General features: G+C 36.7%; 1 protein-coding gene across 1 annotated transcript in view; it reads left to right on the top strand.

Annotated features, from left to right (window-relative positions):
* Positions 1 to 18,799, top strand: part of COL19A1 (collagen type XIX alpha 1 chain) — a 329,106-nt gene that overhangs the window by 187,491 nt on the left and 122,816 nt on the right. The window contains exon 15 of the mRNA XM_030804323.1: positions 125 to 178. Within this exon, the coding sequence (XP_030660183.1) occupies positions 125 to 178 (54 nt within the window). The remainder of the gene's footprint in view (positions 1 to 124; positions 179 to 18,799) is intronic.

The raw sequence follows: 18,799 nt of genomic DNA, 5'->3' as shown, positions 1-18,799 counted from the left end.
AAGAGCTCAAATTACTTTAAAAGTTTGTTGTAATCAACAAAATAATTATTAATTTTTACAACATTCTTTGTGAGGCAGGTGTACTTGAAACAGTGTATTAACATGTGTCTCTTTTTCCTCATAGGGTCCCCTGGGGATACAAGGCCCCCAAGGTCCACCTGGAAAAGAGGGTCAAAGGGTAAGTAAACTTGGAACAACTGGTGGGCATTACTAACTTAGAGGCTACTTATTTCGGAACACTAATGAAAATGAAACTGAAATATAGCAAGCAGATGGGCATACGGAGAGTATCAATTATCCAAAGGCTGAAATTTGAGATTTGAGATTTTGACAGAGGTTTTGCAATTCAGAAAATTCTATATTTTTCAAGATTGGCAGCACAAGTGTAGAGGTATTGTTGGGATAAAATGAATTAGCCCTAATTTTATCTACATTACTTTGGTCATATTTTTAGTTTTTGAATTAAGTTGATGAGTATCTTTGTGGAGGTCCAGCCTATTTATTAATTCCATAAAGGTTGTGGATATTAACTACATTCTTTATCCAAATTAAATTATTGACTTCGCTGGCTTTTCATAACTCTCATTGCCATTTATTGCCTTTAACTGAGACAAAATAGTAAGCAAATAAATCGTCGTTGGAATTGGTAGTAGAGCAATAACCTCCTATTTCTAGTGCAGTTCAATTTCATCAATCCGCAGTAAAACGAAGCCCTGCAGTGTTATGACAACTGGTCAGCTTCATATGAGCACTGGGGACCCCATTCTTGTGGTTTACTGTTATTATTATCATTTTCAAACCATTTTAAAGTCTCAAAAAATCTTGTGTGTTCTTTCTCATATGCTTATTTATGGCAGTCTTTGTACTAAATAATACAGATACTGTCAACTTCTGTTCCCTTGTTGATGAGCATTCCATGACTTAGAGAGTTTAGATGATTTGCCTAAACTTGAGCTTCTGACTGTAGTCCTACGTTCTCTTTTATTATTAATCCCAAATGTTTCTTAGATATTCTCATTTTTTATTCCCAGTTCTGCCTTCTGTAAAATAAGTCTCTTTCCTCAACTACAAATATTTGAGGGTCAGTGGTGTATTGTACTAAGGTTTACCTTTTATCAAGTTAATAAAATCCCAATTCTCTTAACTTGTTCTCTTATCATATGGATTCTGGACTCTCCAACATGCCAATAATCTTTGCCAGAAAACACTCATTGGCTTTCCAGAGGTGTCAAGAATGGCACTGGAAACATGTGGTCTTACTTAGGGCAGAGTAAAATGAGGCAAGTACGCCCCATACCACAGACAATATGCTACTATTATGGCCTAAGATTGAGCCACTTCTCCTTTGTCTGGTATTGTACTTTTGACTTGTACTACGTATGGTCAATTAAATGCTCCTCCCTTTTTATTTTTATTTTATTTTTAATTTTTTTATTATTATTATTATACTTTAAGTTTTAGGGTACATGTGCACAATGTGCAGGTTTGTCACATATGTATCCATGTGCCATGTTGGTGTGCTGCACCCATTAACTCGTCATTTAGCATTAGGTATATCTCCTAATGCTGTCCCTCCCCCCTCCCCCAACCCCACAACAGTCCCTGGAGTGTGATGTTCCCCTTCCTGTGTCCACGTGTTCTCATTGTTCAGTTCCCACCTATGAGTGAGAACATGCGGTGTTTGGTTTTTTGTCCTTGCGATAGTTTACTGAGAATGATGGTTTCCAGCTTCATCCATGTCCCTACAAAGGACATGAACGCATCATTTTTTGTGGCTACATAGTATTCCATGCTGTATATGTGCCACATTTTCTTAATCCAGTCTATTGTTGTTGGACATTTGGGTTGGTTCCAAGTCTTTGCTATTGTGAATAGTGCCACAATAAACATACATGTGCATGTGTCTTTATAGCAGCATGATTTATAGTCCTTTGGGTATATACCCAGTAATGGGATGGCTGGGTCAAATGGTATTTCTAGTTCTAGATCCCTGAGGGATCGCCACACTGACTTCCACAATGGTTGAACTAGTTTACAGTCCCACCAACAGTGTAAAAGTGTTCCTATTTCTCCACAACCTCTCCAGCACCTGTTGTTTCCTGACTTTTTAATAATGGCCATTCTAACTGGTGTGAGATGGTATCTCATTGTGGTTTTGATTTGCATTTCTCTGATGGCCAGTGATGATGAGCATTTTTTCAAGTGTTTCTTGGCTGCATAAATGTCTTCTTTTGAGAAGTGTCTGTTCATGTCCTTCGCCCACTTTTTGATGGGGTTGTTTGTTTTTTTTCTTGTAAATTTGTTTGAGTTCATTGTAGATTCTGGATATTAGCCCTTTGTCAGATGAGTAGGTTGCAAAAATTTTCTCCCATTTTGTAGGTTGCCTGTTCACTCTGATGGTAGTTTCTTTTGCTGTGCAGAAGCTCTTTAGTTTAATTAGATCCCATTTGTCAATTTTGGCTTTTGTTGCCATTGCTTTTGGTGTTTTAGACATGAAGTCCTTGCCCATGCCTATGTCCTGAATGGTATTGCCTAGGTTTTCTTCTAGGGTTTTTATGGTTTTAGGTCTAACATGTAAGTCTTTAATCCATCTTGAATTAATTTTTGTATAAGGTGTAAGGAAGGGATCCAGTTTCAGCTTTCTACATATGGCTAGCCAGTTTTCCCAGCACCATTGATTAAATAGGGAATCCTTTCCCCATTTCTTGTTTTTGTCAGGTTTGTCAAAGATCAGATAGTTGTAGATATGCGGCATCATTTCTGAGGGCTCTGTTCTGTTCCATTTATCTATATCTCTGTTTTGGTACCAGTACCATGCTGTTTTGGTTACTGTAGCCTTGTAGTATAGTTTGAAGTCAGGTAGCGTGATGCCTCCAGCTTTGTTGTTTTGGCTTAGGATTGACTTGGCAATGCGGGCTCTTTTTTGGTTCCATATGAACTTTAAAGTAGTTTTTTCCAATTCTGTGAAGAAAGTCATTGGTAGCTTGATGGGGATGGCATTGAATCTATAAATTACCTTGGGCAGTATGGCCATTTTCACGATATTGATTCTTCCAATCCATGAGCATGGAATGTTCTTCCATTTGTTTGTATCCTCTTTTATTTCATTGAGCAGTGGTTTGTAGTTCTCCTTGAAATGGTCCTTCACGTCCCTTGTAAGTTGGATTCCTAGGTATTTTATTCTCTTTGAAGCAATTGTGAATGGGAGTTCACTCATGATTTGGCTCTCTGTTTGTCTGTTATTGGTGTACAAGAATGCTTGTGATTTTTGTACATTGATTTTGTATCCTGAGACTTTGCTGAAGTTGCTTATCAGCTTGAGGAGATTTTGGGCTGAGACAATGGGGTTTTCTAGATATACAATCATGTCATCTGCAAACAGGGACAATTTGACTTCCTCTTTTCCTAATTGAATACCTCCCTTTTTATTTTAATGAAAACTGCTAAGTCAGGTCTTTACCCAGCCTGTTATTGTACAGTTGCCTTTTTGAATCACAGGGTAGAAACTGATCCTTGTTGTTAAATTTCATCTTTCTTGATTTTAATCCCTAATAGCATTCTATTCTTTGGGGGCTTTTTGCTTTTAAAAAATGATTTGAATCCTGTTTTCCAGTGAAATATCCCTCAGCCTTATGCTACTTTAAAATTTGATAAGCCTACCTTCTGTCTTCATTCAAATAGTTAATAAATCCTGAACAGAACAGGGCCTGACAACCCTGTGTAACACCAGCCTAGGCTACCATCTTTTCCACCATTGATGTCCTTAAGGTGTGACAATCAAATCATGTACAAATGTATTTGAACCCTACCACCTTCCCACCCACATTTCTTGATTTGGTTTGTAAGATAATTATGACAGACTTGTTAGATACTAGCTGAACTGAAAAAATATTTAAATGAGGCTTTTTAAAAATAATAATGCTTCAAATTAAAATTGTACCCTATCAAAGCTTGCATTTCATAAGAAAGTAGATTAAAGAATAAATTAAACATGTATTTTCCATGATAATAATGAAGGAAATTAAATTGTAAAGTTCAACCACGACTTTATGTAAATTTACTCTTTTTATAAATGTGTATAGTCCAGATAATTTTATATTACTTTCATTTTATCTTCTATCAAGAGTAACATAATGTCAGAAACTAAAGAATGTAATAGAACTTATAGACACTTTTAGGCAGTTTGTCATTATTGCTACTGCTCTTTTCCAAGTGCACTATTTATCAAAAGAAGTAGCTAGAGCAGGTATCATTGACATTATCCACATTTACAAATGATTATATGCATTTGGATTATACCCATATATGCTCAGTGATTTATTCTACTTTACAAGCTACTTGAATGGGAAACAAATGAATTTTAAAAATGAGCATTCTTACATATTTACATTTAGGTCCACCTGAGTGCCACCATTTCTTCTCAGCTCAATACTTAAGGAGTACTCAGCTCTTTCAGACATATAAATGTACTTGTACGTGTATGCCCGTGTATATACATATGTGTGTATACATACAGATGCACATTCTGAAAGCTAAGACCAATGATTTTTCTATTTCACTAAAGTTTGCAGTAGAAAACAATAGTGAGAAAAATCTAGGAATTTAAAATCATTTTTATTTACCCAGTGTTAAAAAACTCTTGTATTTTGATTATGAGTGGTTGACCAAGAAGGTATTGACTATCATTAAGACTATTTAAATGAAACATAAAATATGTGAAGTTTTATGCACTTTATTCCTAGACATAATGACTTTAATGAAAGCAGAACATTTAATTTTAAACAAATCATTAACTAGTTGGTTTTCATCAATGATTAAATAGGTAGTAGCTACTACTCTACCAATATCTCACAATTATGGTGAGTTTCAAACATGGGTGTCACATTTAAACATGCTTTGAAAAATATCAAACATTATAGAAACATGTTAATATTGCTATTATTATTATTAAAGACATAGGATTCTGATCGATAAATTCTTTTTCTTTTTCTCTTTAACTCTTTGCGTAGTTTCCAGAAAGCATAATAGCAACACTATCTTTTTGCAAATACCACGCCAAGGTTCTGTTTGACATTTTGATTAGTTGATTTTATTTTTTTATTATCATTTAAGCTGCTAAATCTTAGTTTATAAAGTGTTCATTTAATAAAATGTAGACGTAATGTGCTTCTTATACTTAAAAGCTATTCTTAACCTTAACAATGTTCTGTGACAATATGTATGTGAAATTTATGGGCTCTTTTATTTCTCAACTTCCTGATTTTCATTTTTTGGATCTTTTATATGCCATTATTTATTTATTTACTTTATCTTCTTGAAGCCCTGCAAGCAAAATGTTTGGTTGACATATTTTTTAGTCTTACATCCTTTATGGATTCATATAGATTTTAGAATTCAATGAATGTTGAATATTGATCCTAAGCTACAGATGAGAATGTTTCAGATCATGATGAGAGAGAACAGAATGGCGTTGGGGGTGGGGAGCCTTCCTGGAAGTTAAGAGGGGGTTTAATCCATCATGAGGCAGAAAAAGGCCAGGAGAACTTGGCCACTACAGGACCAAGAAGTCAACAGAAGAGCAGTTCTAGATTCATGAAGGGTTCAGCAGAATTAAAATTTGGAACAAAGTAAGTGGAGAGATGCGAATAAGAGAAGTGGCTGGAATTGGTGCCAGTGGAGAGAAGTTCGGTTGAGTAGTGAGGAGGGCACTGGAAACAAAAATCTCAAGAAAATGTGTAAGGAAATTAGGGCATGAGTTGTGAGGAAGGAGAGGCAAACAATGGAGATTGTGGTGGAGGGAAAAGGACAGGAACTGGGTGGAAACCCAGAGAAGTATCTCCGTGAAAAGTGGAATATTTCAGGTAGCAGAGCATGTTCATGGATATTAACGAGAAACATTGCAAAAGAACTGGCATTATAAAAATTCCATTTAAGATGTAGGTTCCTTGCAGGATTTCTTAATATTCCTAACAGACTCTACCCAAAAATAATGAAAGCAATAATTGTTTTTAGGTAACCTTGAATTTTCATTTTATAGTCACATTAAATGCACGTCTGAATAATCTCAAAGTTAGCGTGAAGCTACCCTGGTCTTTTTAAAAGAAGTTCCTGTAGGTCTCTGAAAAAAGACATTTACTGGTGAATCAACTAGTTACTGCCGCGAACAGAAGTTTGTGTGGTTGGACCAAGATGACACCTCACTCTTGCACTCTGTTGCTGGATCCTAATTTTGATCCTGAGCAGAAACTTTATGCTTTAAATTCCCTGTAACTTACCCCTCTATCCTGCCCTGTCTTGCTCTCAATTTATCCTCTCCGCCTTTGCCTGTCCTTTTGCCCCTCTCTGGACAACCATCCTCTTGATTGCCTCCTTGCAACATTTTTGTGCAGGTTTTACTTTCCCTTGAAGTGCTTGCTCCAAGCTGGCTTTGAAGCTGTGTCTGGAGTCAGGTTTCTTTGCACCAGCCCACACTTGATGGCAAAGGGGCTGGGTCACATTTCCTCCATGAGCTGAGAGCCTACAAAAGTACAGGAGGGCAGGGCAAGCAGCATGTCCACTTTCATCTTATGGTGCAAGCAACTTGGAATTTAGCGTACAAGTTGCACCACAGACTTTGGGGCCAGATTGCCTGAATTTTATTTATTTATTTATTTATTGTTGAGACAGAGTTTTGCTCTTGTTGCCCAGGCTGGAGTGCAGTGGTGCAGTCTTGGCTCACTACAACCTCCACCTCCCCGATTCAAGTGATTCTCCTGCCTCAGCCTCCCAAGTATTACAGGCATGCACCCCCATGCTCGGCGAATTTTTGTATTTTTAGTAGAGATGAGGTTTCACCACGTTGGTCAGGCTGGTCTCAAACTCCTGACCTCAGGTAATCCACCCTCCTTGGCCTACCAAAGTGCTGGGATTACAGGCCTGAGCCACAGCGCCTGGCCCAGATTGCCTGAATTTAAATCCCAGCTTTACTGCTTATTAGCTTTGTGACCTTGTGTGAATTCCTCAGCCACTCTGCACCTCACTTGCCTCCTTCAGAAAATGGAGATGCTAACGACGCCTACCCCACAGGGCTGTGATGAGGAGTAATGCCATGTTGGTGTTAGCCTAGTGATCTCAAGATGTTTATAGAAGGGGATGTAGGTATACAGCTTCAGAATATTAGTACTTGATTAAGGAGAATGTCTAATTGATCAAGAAAAAATATTTAAGATAAAATGACTTTTTTCACTACTACTCTGTTGGATCTATTTTATTTAAATTTTACCTGAATCTTACTTACCTAGATGTCCATGCCCGTTTTCCAATGCCCCAGAAGCTTGAGGCCCAGTGTTGATCTAACTTGATAATAAAATTAAGTATGTAAAAATGTCTGCAAGGTAGAGTAGACTATTGCCTTTTCCTTAAAGAAAGAGATGAAGATTGGTGTCATCATTGTGGAGTAGCTGAGACCTCACAATTTGTTTGATGAACAAATTGTGCTGATCATGTGTAAATTTACTGGGATTTTCATGTAAAATTTACACTTGGTTTTTCTTTTGGTTTGATTCTGAACTGGTTGATATACGTTACCTAAGACAGCACAGGTAATGAATTACGTTATTAATAAGTGCTAGGGTATATTGATCTCATTAGGTAAAAGGACATCAAAGTCATTGCTTCTATGAAATCAACACATACAACAGGACTCACTTAAGCAAAATGTTCCTTAAGCTTATTTGTTTTTATGGGGCTTGGGATATTTTTCAAGTGAAATTATGCCCTTGTAGTCTAGCCATGCTCTGTGAAAACTTTGTAGAACACAGCAAGACAGTAATGCAGGTCAAACCTGCCTCACAGTAGAGTAAAAAAAAGAAATAATAGTGTTTCATCGGGCGCGGTGGCTCATGTCTGTAATCCCAGCACTTTGGAAGGCCAAGGCGGGCGGATCACTTGAGATCAGAAGTTCAAGATCAGCCTGGCCAACATGGTGAAACCCTGTCTCTACTAAAAATACAAAAATTAGCCAGGCATGGTGGTGGGTGCCAGTAACCCCAGCTACTCAGGAGGCTGAGGCAGGAGAATCGCTTGAACCCAGGAGGTGGAAGTTGCAGTGAGCTGAGATTGTGCCACCGTACTCCAGCCTGGGTGACAGAGCAAGACTCCACCTCAAAAAACAAAACAAAACAAAACAAAAAAAAAACAAGAGAAAGAGTATTTCTTCTAACTTTAAGATAGCTTATTCCAAGTTACCAACTGCACAGCTACAAAACGATCTCATTGTTCCAATGAAATGATTTCAGGGCCTGGTAGAAACCACTAACAATTGTCTTCAGTTGCCTATCCTTACACAGGCTTGAATTTTAGAGAGGAGTCTTACAGAGAAAAGAATGGATAATTATGAATTTACAGGAAGTAATTTTGTTAGTTTCACATTAAAACAGGTGATATGATTGTCTTCTTATCTTTATGTGTCAAAACTGACAATGACCTTTAAAATGCACAATGAGTGTTTCATAATTCTGCTCTCACTAAAACTATGACTGGATTTACTAGGAATTTGTATTACTAGCAAGAAATTCGTATTACTTCCACCAGGAATTTGTATTACTAGCAAGAAAAAGTCAAAAATTACTTTAAATAATAGTTTTAACTCTGGTCATAGGTAGAAAAAAAAGCATCTTTTTTGCTTGGATTCATCTATAAATGTAAACCTATACCTTAAAAATAACACGTTAAATGTTCTGTATTCTACAACTATTGGTTCATGCTTATTGCTTGTTGGAAAATTCTTGGCCTACAGATAACACCGTATTTTATTTACTTGCTGTGACATTTCTTTAGAATGTCTCCATGAGGATTATCTTGGGAGTTTACAAGAGATACCATCCTTAATTCTGTCTGACATTTCTAGATGAATAACTGGGAAATTGGGTACCCTGTTCAGGTCCCAAGCAACAGTTGCAGAGCTTTCTCCAATACATTGTCTGAATTTACAAAACCAAATATGAAACTCGGTGGATAAAAATAAGCAAATCTGCATTTATCCCTGCATCTCTGTTTGCAGAGCTCCATAGTGGACTTTGGGTGCTTGGTGTCTCCTAAAATTGGATCAAATATAGTTACTGAAGCAATGTAGTAAGACAGGAAAAAGGGGGAAAGGCTAATATATGTTCATGTCAAACAAATGCCTTCAAGGGTGTAGTTGTGTAGCAAGGAGAATCCTTTACTTTTGCCTCACATTCTCTTACTGGTGGGAAAGATAAATCAAGGAAAAAGATGTTGGAAAACAACTTCTAGCACAGGCTAATTAAAATCAGATGAACAAGAGATGTAGCCCAGACTTTGTGAGCACAGGCCATCCCTTAGATAAAGTTAAACAGCACAGCTAGTTACTGACAGTGTGCCTGGGTCTCCTTGTGGTAAATTTCACTCTAACTAGTGGTCTCTGCAGTGCACTTGAGGTAGAAGAGACAAAACGCCCTGGAAAGGCTGTCAGTGAGAAAAAAAATACAGTAAGCAATGATTTTGTTCCAATAATACTTAATAGTAAAGCAACAATGAGCTGAGGTCCTTACATTCACTTAAATGGAGAGCTGAATGACATTATTTGTACTGTAACAAAATAACATAATAAATTTTCTCTTTTATATGGATTAGTAAAGGAAAAATGTTTTGTATTTTCAAATAGGACCCTGAGTCTGAATGGTTTATTTATTTATGTGAATAGACCCAAGAGCTGTTCTCTGATGTGGAAGAGTCACATCATCTAATGGGGACTCCTTCAAACTGGAGACATTCAGCCCCTGAGCCAAGTGGCTGAGAGCTTCAGAGAGAAGCCTGGAGAGGTGAGGGTGGACCCATTTCAGGAACATCAAATCATCACATTTGAGATCTAAAGAGGTACTATAGTATCATTCCAGCCCACCAAATAAGAAAACAGAGGCCCAGGAAACATTGGCAATTCTCCAAGGCTTCAGGGCTATTTATTCTAACTGTTCTGCATAACATACATCCATTGTCTATTTTGTGGTATCACACCGAAACCCAGGTTTGCATGTTTTAAAATAGGGATATTGAGAATTTAACCAAATTACTAACTTTTAAAAAAAGTTACTTAAAAATCACTGACTTAATTTTTCTAATTAAAGCCACACACTGGAAGGGACAAATATAGGTAGGTACAGCTGATCCTTTTGTGGTCTCCACACATTGTGATGAGCACACATTCTGTCTCTATAACCTGCACCAACATTTGGGAACCAGCAATGCCTGACCAGTGAGAGACCGGGGGGAGAGTCAGAACTGCTCTTTTTTTTTCAGGAGAGCAATTGGATCAATTTGTGACTTCAGCCAAATCACTCAAGACTCTAGTCTAAATTTATCTGTTTGATCATAACTTAGCCCTCAGGTATATTATGGGATTAAGCTGGAAGCACTTTAAATGCACTCTGGTGACAGGTGTTCTATGAAGGAGTCTTATAAATATTACCTACTTAGCCACAGAAACACTTAAAGAGAATGGAAAAGGAGAAGGCACATTCTGCCAAAGTGCCGATATGCTAATACACCTGCATCAGGATCTTTATTCAGAGCATTACACTGAACACGTTAGTAACTATTTCATACATTTACCATTGGAAATGTCAAGTAGAAAGTTATTTATCCATTTGGGATGGAGTGAATATGTTGTGGGTGGCTGCCAAAACCAGGAATTAATCACAAGTTATTAATCAATTTGGAAAATATAAACAGATAAGTTTTCAGAAATGCAAAACATTCGGAGCATGAAACATTTTTATGGCCTAATGACTTTGAAAGCCAGCAAATTATGTTTCCAATAAATAATCAAGCCCTCAACTTTGTAAAACTCTGTAGTATTTTGAGTTACCTTAGGTAATGGCACGTAATTCTCAAAGCAACTTTAATTTTATAGCACTTTTGTTTTTCTTATACATTATAGTTTAATTATAGAGAGAGTAGCTATTGCAAAGTAAATGTGATGCCATAATTCTTTAAAAAGTTGAAAATTTATCTTTTACATGATGTACGTAGATTGTACTGTGTTTTTATTTCTAAATTTCTTGGAATAGTAGTATTGACAGTCGCTCTTGAATTCTTCAGAAATACCTTAGAAACTACTTTTTCTCATTTTCCTCAAAACCAGTAAACTTTTACTTGGACTTTTTTTTGTGAATTATTGTAGATTAATTTGATATTTATTTGACATTTCTAATATGTCCAACACAAACATATACATATATGTATGTACATGTATGTAAGCGTTATCCATTGTGTTTTTTAAATTCACAACAGTATACAACGTATGTTGTGACCACTGTATTATGGTGTCATTTGTGGCTCTCAAATCACTAGACAATGCACTTCTTGAACACTAGAAAGGATTGTTGTTTGTATTTCTTATGTGAGAGATGCTAGCAATGTGTCTATGCAACCATGAGAAAGATGACTGCAGAGTATCTACAAGTATATTTAATACCTTGAATGCACATAAAATTCAATAATATAAGCACAAATAACTTATGTGCATTCAATATTTTTATTCAATAATAATGCCACTTTAAGGAAATCAATCATAGAACATACAATGAAAAGAGTAAGATATCATTGGAAAAAATCTACACTTTTTGTTCTGCCATATTGAAGGCCATTGCTTCACACTCTCCATTGGCCACGTGTTTTATGCAGTCTTCCAAATCTTCTGCAGAAACATTTCCATAGCTTTGTGCATTTATTCTATCATGTTTATAGTTTATTTGTCTTCGAAAGTATTTGAAGGTCTTATAAATGCAATCAAATCAAAATCTCTACACTGAGAGAAAAAGACAAGAGCTAATGAATAGAGAGTAGGAAAGAGAAGAAAATAAGCAAAAACACCTATACTGAGTGAGGCAACTACATTTGAACAAAAAGCCTCTCTGAGAGATCTGAGGGCCTATTTATTTACTCAAGAAACATTTGAGTGCCTGTTTTGTGTGAAATACCATGGAAGCTGGCTTAAGTCAAGCTTCCCTAAAAGCAGAGCCTAAGATGGGATTCTTGTATAAGCGATTTGCAGAAGAAATCTGTAAGAGAGTGAGGGAAGCAGACAAGAGAACAGAAGAATGCAGGCAAAATATGGTTTCAGGAGCATCAAGTCTCTCCCTGATCTCACAAGACACTCTGGAGCACCACAGAATTTCTCCTGCCTTCAAGCAAGGGGCGAGGCTTGCCCTCAGCGGGTGGGGAGACGGGCAGTAACTTCCCCGTATCTCCAGGCCAGGTAGATCCTATAGACTAAGGTAGCCCTCCAGGAATGGGTGTGGATAGAAGCTAGTAGCAGCCAACACCCGTGGCAACTGAGCCCACCCAAGCCTGGCACCAACTGCACCTGTACAGAGGTAACATAAAACACAATCCTTCACATCACTGACGCAGAATCCTTGATGGCTTTTGAGTGAAAGTGAAGATATGATTTTAAAAAGAACTTTGATAATATTAACCTCACAGAACGGGTTCAATGGCTCACGCCTGTAATCCCAGCACTTTGGGAGGCCGAGGCGGGCAGATAACTTGAAGTCAGGAGTTCAATACCAGCCTGGCCAACATGGTGAAACTCTGTCTCTACTAAAAATACAAAAATTAGCTGGGCATGGTGGTGTGCACCTCTAATCTCAGCTATGTGGGAGGCTGAGGCAGGAGAATCTCTTAATCCCAGGAGACAGAGGCTTCAGTGAGCTGAGATCCCATCACTGCACTCCAGTGTGGGGGACAAAGGAGACTCCATCTCAGAAAAAAAGAAAACTATCCTTGTAGTCTAATCAGTAAGTAATAAAGGGCATGATTATAAAAACCAGTGAAATGGCTGATGGGAATGACATCAAGGAGATTGAATGAACATAGAACAGGCAAAGGACTTAAGTTTCAGAAGTTATTGCTGACATATCAAGTCTGAAATGATAGTGCCTTTAAATGAACTAGAAAACACTTGAAGAAAACATTCTTTTAAAAGAGATGAGTCAGTTTGAAGCCTACAGCATTAGGGCTACTGAAGGGATCTGCAATCAAAAGTACACCAGCCCCTTAAGATGTGAGCTGAGTAGAAGAACAAAGTTTACTGTTAGCAAGTCATCAGTTTAAGGGTGGTAACTAAAGCCATCACAGTGGGGTGAGGGGGCAGTGTGCAAGGGAGAAACTAGAAAGAAAAGAACTGAGAGTAGAACCTTGAAATTTGGGTAAACCTGTATATAGGAATGGGGTGGAGAGATGAACCAGAACGTTTGAAGTATAGAAAAGTGGGAGAATAAGAAGAAAGTTTTGAAAGGGAGGGGACTGCAAACTGATAGGAAATTCTTCAGAGGTATCAGGTAGGATAGGGGTTGAGAAAAAGCCATTGGTGATCTTGAAGGAAGCTGGTTTCTTAGCATGTCTGTGTTGCATAGAGGCAGACATGACACTGCACGGATCTCAAGAGTGTAGTAGATATTGAGAAAGTCAGGGAAGTATGAACTATTATTCTCAAAAGCTGAGGTGTAAAGAGAGATGGCATAAGACTACATTGGGAGAGGTCAAGGAAAATCTTTGTTTCTTTTTTTCTCATAAGTGTGTATATATATATATATATGAATACTCAACTACAATTACAAACTGAAGCAAAGAAGTCTGTAAATAGGGAGAAACTGAAGATGCAAGCAACAGCAAGCAATAATAAATTATCCAGACATACCGGAAGAGGCCAAAAGGGAAGGCACAGCTATAAACATAGGTCAGCATCTTTACCTTGAGGACACAGGAAAAGGAAAGGAGGGGCATGGACACTCTGAAGACAAAGTAGAAATAAAGGCTTATTGCATATTCACTTGCATATGCACATTCTTCTCATATAGAAAGAATTTTTTAGTGTAGATATGATTTAGTTAAACATTTGCTGTTTATAAGGGGCATTAATCTCAAGATAGTTTTCAGACCAATAGATATATCTACTACTTTCTTCCCTCATGAACAGCAAGCCCAACTTAAGTAAAAGTAGAGAGAAATATAAAAGTAGAGGAAGTGAAACTACACAATGGTGAAAGGGGCAGGCCTTGGGATAAGAAAAAGTCTATTATTGCAATTTCAGTGTAATTTCAGTTTTGCTAGGTTTTTCAAGCTGCTGGGGAAAATGTAGGCATTTCATTTTATCACTTTTATCTAAGACTCCTTTCCTTGTTAAATTACCAGTGGTACCTTAGAAGAGCATTTCTGTTATCAGACACTTGTCTGAATTCATTTATTTTGTTTCACAAATTCGTTTTGTCAGAACACAGTTCTAACTCCTTGGAAAACTTTGTTTTATTGGTATAATACAAATGAGGTCAGGGTAAAATATTGTCAAAATTAAATTGTTCTTATCTTTATTGCTTTTGGCAATTTTCACATTTTATGTCTCTGTGCACATTCTGTAAACTGTCATTTATTTTTTTCTTAAATGGTATAAAGTTTCTGAAGCATGCTAATAAAGTATCGTTTCCAAGCGAAGAAATGTCAAGGGACCGTCTTACCATACGAAGAGTCCTGCCTGTGTTTTATCAGTAAGTCCTTGTGGTTATGGTGATACATTTTTATATACTGTACTGGTAACTTACTATGGGCTTAAAAACCTTTTTCACTGGGAGCTTATGCAAGTGAATGTGGTGTGTTTCTTTGCAGCTGTTGCCATAGAAATAAAGACCTTTACAAAGTAAAATGAGGATGGCATAAGAATTACAAATTCAAAAGAAGTTATGCTTCTAATTTAATATCAAAAATGGTGCACTATTCCCTTTCTTTTTAATTTTGTCAAAATTGCATGACCTGAGTGTGTCTAATATACTTTTATTAGATAATTTCTGGTATCAGAAAAGCTAAAGCAAAAAAAAAAAAATGGAATAGGTGAATTCCCCACAGCATTCAGTGGGATGGGCTTTAATCTTTAATCTTTTATTCTTAAGACTTATAATATTTCTAATTGTCCTCCGCATGCTCTACCTTCATACTACTTTCTATCTTATTTTCCATTTAAATCTAATTACCTATAATGGGCTTTCTTAAAAACAAACCATTTATTTTGCTTTCTTTCTTTACCACATCATTTTCAACCACAAGGCACGTTTTCTGGCATTAACACGCACAGAAGGATGAACAAATCTATAAAACTTTCTCAGATTTTATTACTGTTCATGTTCAGACTTTGAAAGTCTTGTAGACTTCTTTTGAAAATAAAAAAAAAAAAATCTGAAGCAGTTACACAAATTAAAGTTTGTACCAGAATGTAAATCAACACACAACTTCCTTCAATGAGAAATTCTTGCTAAAAAGAAATGTCAGCAGAACTAAACAATAGGCTTAATGACATGGCAAAAATTGTGAATTTGTAAAGATTAATATGTTAATTTGGAGATTATTTTATTTTGAGATAATATGGAAAATGACCATGCATGCTGAGGTATGATGGTTATTGAGGAGAAAAATTTTATCAAAAATATTAGGATTATAGAATTAATTCATTGTTTCTGCAAGTTAAGAAACCAGTTTATTCTTACTTTTTTAAAAATAAAATTTGAACGGTCTTATAGACTTGCTTATTTGTCTGTTATCATCAGTATTTTAAATAATATCAATATTTCTATGCAAAAAAATAAGGTAATGTGTTTTTTAGTGGTAGGAAAAAATAAAAGAGTGAACACTGAAGTTTCTAGAGATTGTTACAATATTATTCTCATAGCTTTACAACAGTTATCAAAGAAACAAGTGATGTTCTTGATATTCTACATCAGTGAAAAATTATCTTCAAATATTTAACAAGTTTGATAAAACATTTCAAATTTTATTTTCCACCAAAAGAAGATGCATATATAGGAATTCTAGAATGTTGAATTTATTTATTTCATTGAGAGATTAACTTTAATAAATAATTTATAGGGTGATTTGCTTTAACTGACTACTGATGAAGAATTGAAGATTAATTTTGAAAATAGAGCATCACTTGCTCCATTTTTAAATAAAAGTTGTAAATAATATTCTGAGAGTCTAAAATTACTTCAAAATCTCTTCCATTTCCTTCAGCATATCTTTGTTAAAATGATTTCTATCTTAATGTCATTAAAATAAAATAATGAAGCACTTTATTTATTTATTTATTTATTTATTTATTTATTTATTTATTTCTGAGACAGAGCCTCACTCTGTCTTGCCCAGGCTGGAGTGCAGTGGTTCGATCTTGGCTCACTGCAACCTCCACCTCCCAGGTTCAAGCGATTCTCCTGTCTCAGCCTCCCAAGTAGCTGGGACCACAGGTGTGTGCCACCACACCTGGCTAATTTTGTATTTTTAGTAGAGACGGGTTTCACCATGTTGGCCTGGCTGGTCTCAAACTCCTGACCTCAGGTGATCCATCTGCCTCAGCCTCCCAAAGTGCTGGGATTACAGGTGTGAGCCACCACTCCCAGCCAATGAAGCACCTAGATAAAAGTTATCCTCTATAACAATGGTCCCCAACCTTTTTTGGCACCAGGGATGGGTTTTGTGGAAGATTTTTCAAGGACCGGGTTTGAAGGTGTGGTTTCAGGATGAAACTGTTCCACCTCAATCATCAGGTCTAGTTTGATTCTTATAAGGAACGTGTAGCCTAGATTCTTCGCCGTGTGTGGTTTACAATAGGGTTCATACTCCTATGAGAATCTAATGCCCCCACTGATGTGACAGGAGGCAGAGCTCATGCAGTAATGCTCGCCCACCACTCACCTCCTGCTATGCAGCCCAGTTCCTAACAGGCCACAGACCAGTACCAGCCTGGGGCCTGGGGGTTGGTGGGGGACCCCTGCCCTATAAGAAATGTCAATTCAACTTGAAGCAGATATGTTAACAAGCAAAAAGCAGGATCATGTCTTACATTAAAAACTATATAATAGTGTTTATTTCTTCAAAGAGTGCATATAGGTACTTAGTATGGGAAATCACTATTTCACTCATGATTTTTTGTTTCATTGTAATTACAAAATGACAAAAAATTAATGAGTGCCATAGGGAATCTTTATGTGCCTTATACACACTTTAAATAATGTGTACAGTTTTGTAATTTTTTTTCATTTTTCCCTAATGTTTTAAAATTATATTTTTAAAGCGTAATTTTTTGTTTGTTGAATCCAGTAATATACACCGGAATTTATACTTCATATGTGTTTATTTCATTTTTTTCTAGCAATTCAGCTTTGTTATATTTTATAAAAGTACAGATTCGTGACAGATTGGGTATTTTAAAAACCAGTCCTTTCCCATAGAATTAGAGAAGTGCTGATTTAGTAGGTTGCATTGATTATAGGCTAAAACTGTAACAACAAAAACTTTATCACCAGCAGAAGGAATTCCTTTTACTGAAGTATGATTAGTTAAGCTTTTTAAAACAGTTTAGCCTTGTAATAATTAAGAGAAATGTGCATTTAGCCAGGTCAATTCTGAAAATTAACCAGCAAAATATACAATGAATTCTCAGCTATACAACGTATGTTACAGGACTTAGAACCCAGGCAGCCATATTCTATATAAAGCAAGGATAACATGTTTCACTGTCTGTTCTGTTTTATTCCTGGCTACCTGGACTAGTTCTGCTGGAGTCCATATGCAGGGCAAGACAGCCAGTAGGGCTAAAACTGATTATATAAATAGAATTTCTGAAAAAGTATTATAAGAGGAAAGAGCAGTTCCCTCCCTCAACTCTTTCAACCCTTTTTCCTTCTCTTCCAGATGTACAGCTTGTGCACATGAATGTTAGGTGGTGGGTGGAGATGCTCCCTCTGCTGTAGAGTGGCTTTGGTGAAGCCAACCAACCCACAGGCCTTACCTCTATAAGGAGGGCTGTTCATTGTTTGATTAGTTGATGCCTCAGATGGATATCTGGGTCCTTGAAATTTTTATTAATAAAATGTAACCCTCTATATAACCTCACCAAAGTAAAGTCTCAAAAGGCATTAATTCTGGAGTCTTGCAAACTCCTGGGTGAGCCCTGCCTGTGTGACCCAGGGAATACTACTTAGCCTCTCTGAGTCTCAGTTCTTCAGTTATACAACCGAAATAATACTAATGAATAGTACCTAACCCGAAGTTGATGATTAGAAAAATATATGTGTAAAGTAGCCAATACAGGGCCTATCACATGCTAGGTATTCAATAATTGCTAATTATTGTATCATAGTTATAATATTAATTTCTAAGTATTTGAACATAATAAAATCCTCTAGCACTAAAACCATGGAAAAGATTTAGTGTTTCTTTTGGAATCCGAAGACTTTTCTGGATTTGTTCCTAGCACAGTTGCCCAGGAAGAAGTGTGACTAGCCAGTGGGTGTTTGGGGGTGAAATCCAGCCTGTGTCCTGCTAACTACTAACACTGTACCTCAGTGTAGAGCTGCAGCTAATAGGGAAAGCACTGTATCTGCTAACTGGAGCCCCGTCTCCTGAGTCATTAAGCCAGTTAGCACTGTCCTACAGAAGCTTGGAAGTGCCAGTTAGTAGACTTTTCCATTTAGTAAAGTGCTGAATAAATAAACTTTTACTACAACTGGTTTCTTTAAAGTGTTTGTACTTCTAATGATATTCTAGAACAGTTTTGAATTTTTTTCTCTTTGTTATCACATAGGTGCTTGTAAAACTAGCCGAATATCAGGAATAAACTATTTATAACATAGGTTGACACGGTACTATTTGAAATGTTTTGTGGACTGCAGATGTTTCATAAGGATTCTTTATTCTTTTTCCTTCCATTCCTTGATGTTATGGAATATGTCAGAAGGCTTTTTTAAGGTCACCGTGT

The sequence above is a fragment of the Nomascus leucogenys genome, chromosome 3 (assembly GCF_006542625.1).
Source record: "Nomascus leucogenys isolate Asia chromosome 3, Asia_NLE_v1, whole genome shotgun sequence".
Lineage (NCBI taxonomy): Eukaryota > Metazoa > Chordata > Mammalia > Primates > Hylobatidae > Nomascus > Nomascus leucogenys.
The sequence above is the reverse complement of the archived record's forward strand: the minus strand, read 5'-3'. Positions and strand labels throughout refer to the sequence as shown.